Raw genomic sequence first — 2500 nt, forward strand, 5'->3', positions numbered from 1 at the left:
GAATAATAGAGACACTTCGGTAAACATCTCAGTGGTGCATTTTAATGAAACAGAAAGGGGAAGCCGGGCTTCCTGTGCCGTCTTCTCTGTGACTTTCACCCACACCGGTCATCTTTGGTTTTCTCTAAAAGTGAATAACATGCAACTTATGCGATGTTCAGGCCTGCGTCGAGTCGCCATGGCAAAGCAACAGGAGACGATTCGTTTAAGTGAGCTGGAGGTGAGCGATAGGTAGGTGACTAGATTATATAACATGATAAAGCAGATATACTCTGATGCTTTATAATCCAAGTCTGTTACCCTGATTTGTAGAAATGAGAAGTATTCTCTTCTCTCCTCCCTGTCTTGTTCTCTTCTCTCCTCCCCTGTCTTGTCCTCTTCTCTCCTCCCTGTCTTGTTCTCTTCTCTCCTCCCCTGTCTTGTCCTCTTCTCTTCTCTCCTCCCTTGTCTTGTCCTCTTCTCTTCTCTCCTCCCGTCTTGTCCTCTTCTCTTCTCCCCTGTCTTGTCCTCTTCTCTTCTCTCCTCCCCTGTCTTGTCCTCTTCTCTTCTCTCCTCCCTTGTCTTGTCCTCTTCTCTTCTCTCCTCCCGTCTTGTCCTCTTTTCTTCTCCCCTGTCTTGTCCTCTTCTCTTCTCTCCTCCCTTGTCTTGTCCTCTTCTCTTCTCTCCTCCCTTGTCTTGTCCTCTTCTCTTCTCTCCTCCCGTCTTGTCCTCTTCTCTTCTCTCCTCCCTTGTCTTGTCCTCTTCTCTTCTCTCCTCCCCTGTCTTGTCCTCTTCTCTCCTCCCTTGTCTTGTCCTCTTCTCTTCTCTCCTCCCGTCTTGTCCTCTTCTCTTCTCTCCTCCCCTGTCTTGTCCTCTTCTCTTCTCTCCTCCCGTGTCTTGTCCTCTTCTCTTCTCTCATCTCCTCTCCTCCCCTCCCCCCTACTTGTACCTCATTTGCTTTATGAGAGTGTTTATTCCTAATAAGTGCTTATACACACAAAAGTGATCGTTACACTGGACTGAAATTGCATGAGGAATGAATACAGAGTGATTTAAAAAAAAAAGTCACAAGTCAGAGAGAGAGTTACATAAATTCGGAGTTCAAACCTCACGAGCGACTCGATAAAATGAAATGAATCTTTGGCGAACTTTGTGACTGTAGAGTCTTATAAAAAGCTGAACTCTGTCCCAACATCACCATCTAGTGGCAAACAAACACCTGGCATCCGTTTGGTCATAAATGCAACCTGTTTATTTTATATGTCGGATGTTCACCTGTCATACTGGCGTAGCCTCCGCTCCAGCTCTGTGATGCACCTCAGTTTGTGCAGAAACCACTTATCGATAGCCGTGAGCTCATGAATCTGGTCCACGCTGACGCCGTCATGTAGCGCCTAGAGAGGAAGAAAGACGCGCTGATGAACTCTGTGATAAAAACGAGTCTAAAACTAGAACGTGTGCTTGTTTCGTTAGTTTTGTCATGTCTCACTCCACAGTGGTGGTTAATATGAAGTCACTCATGGCTTTAAGAATTTGTATTGTTTCAGAAGTGTTTCTGAACATTATGATATTTAACCCATTTCTGCTTTGTGAGATTCCCCAAGTGTTTGTTTATAAGCCTCTAAAGCTTATGAGTTCTGACTCATTTTAGATCAGACGTTTCCATTTTGTTTTGTACCAGTAAAAAGGGATTGTTGTAGAAACCAGGAATCAGTAAGGTATTGTTGGGTCGTTGTTAAGCGAGGGATAATGGCTCCTGATTGCGAGCAGTAAGCATCGCTGCCTCCGCTGAATGTAAAACGGCGAGACCGATGAGCCGTGACTGCTCGGGCACCCGGCGAATCGGAAGCTCGAGTGGAGAGAGACCGGCATGAAATTACGGGGCAGCAATTACGGCGAGGCTAACCTTGAGGGTTATTGATATTTCCTGGCTTGATGCACTTTGGGCCATTTGTTCTTTAATATCGAATCATTTTATCCGGCACTCATAACATAATAAAATATTTGATTTCACACAGCAACTGGCTTTACGGAAATATATTCACTGTACATATTAGATTCTTCTCAAGGTTATTCTGGTCTACAGTTTGGAAAATAATTCTTTGTAATTGTGTTAGAATAATGAAGTGAGCCTGAAAGAACAGCAGAAGAAGTGGAGGCTGACAGATGTCGCGATCGAACAGGTGTACAAAAGATTTTACTGTCGGCCCACTCACAGCCTGACCTCGCAAACATACTCGACAAAAATAAATACCGAGTGCAAATGAGCAGTTTAAACTGAAATGCTAGCTGTTACGTTTTTATGCTAAGCTTCATCATTCTGTGTGCTAGTGAGTAGAAGAGCATATGCTGCACCGCCTACACCAGTCAAAGCTGAATATAGATGTGTGAGGGTTACTCTGAGTGCCACACGAGTCCTGAGCTCTACCTTAGCCAGGGAGAAAATACGAGTGCTCGAGGGAACGGCAAGCTCCTGGTGCAGGTCCTGCTGCTCGCTCCAGGGTCTCTTCAAGGGCAGGTG

The 2500-nt window shown here is 45.2% G+C and overlaps 1 protein-coding gene across 1 annotated transcript in view; it reads right to left on the reverse strand.

Annotated features, from left to right (window-relative positions):
- The window catches only part of cps1 (carbamoyl-phosphate synthase 1, mitochondrial), a 102192-nt gene that overhangs the window by 61154 nt on the left and 38538 nt on the right, over positions 1–2500 (reverse strand). Inside the window, exons 20-21 of the mRNA XM_060877118.1 lie at positions 2408–2500; positions 1255–1373 (exon numbers count right to left, since the gene is read on the reverse strand). The exon at positions 2408–2500 is cut by the window's right edge and continues 84 nt beyond it. Coding sequence (XP_060733101.1) covers positions 1255–1373; positions 2408–2500 — 212 coding nt within the window. The remainder of the gene's footprint in view (positions 1–1254; positions 1374–2407) is intronic.

The sequence above is a fragment of the Tachysurus vachellii genome, chromosome 8 (assembly GCF_030014155.1).
Source record: "Tachysurus vachellii isolate PV-2020 chromosome 8, HZAU_Pvac_v1, whole genome shotgun sequence".
NCBI classification, from domain to species: Eukaryota; Metazoa; Chordata; class Actinopteri; order Siluriformes; family Bagridae; genus Tachysurus; species Tachysurus vachellii.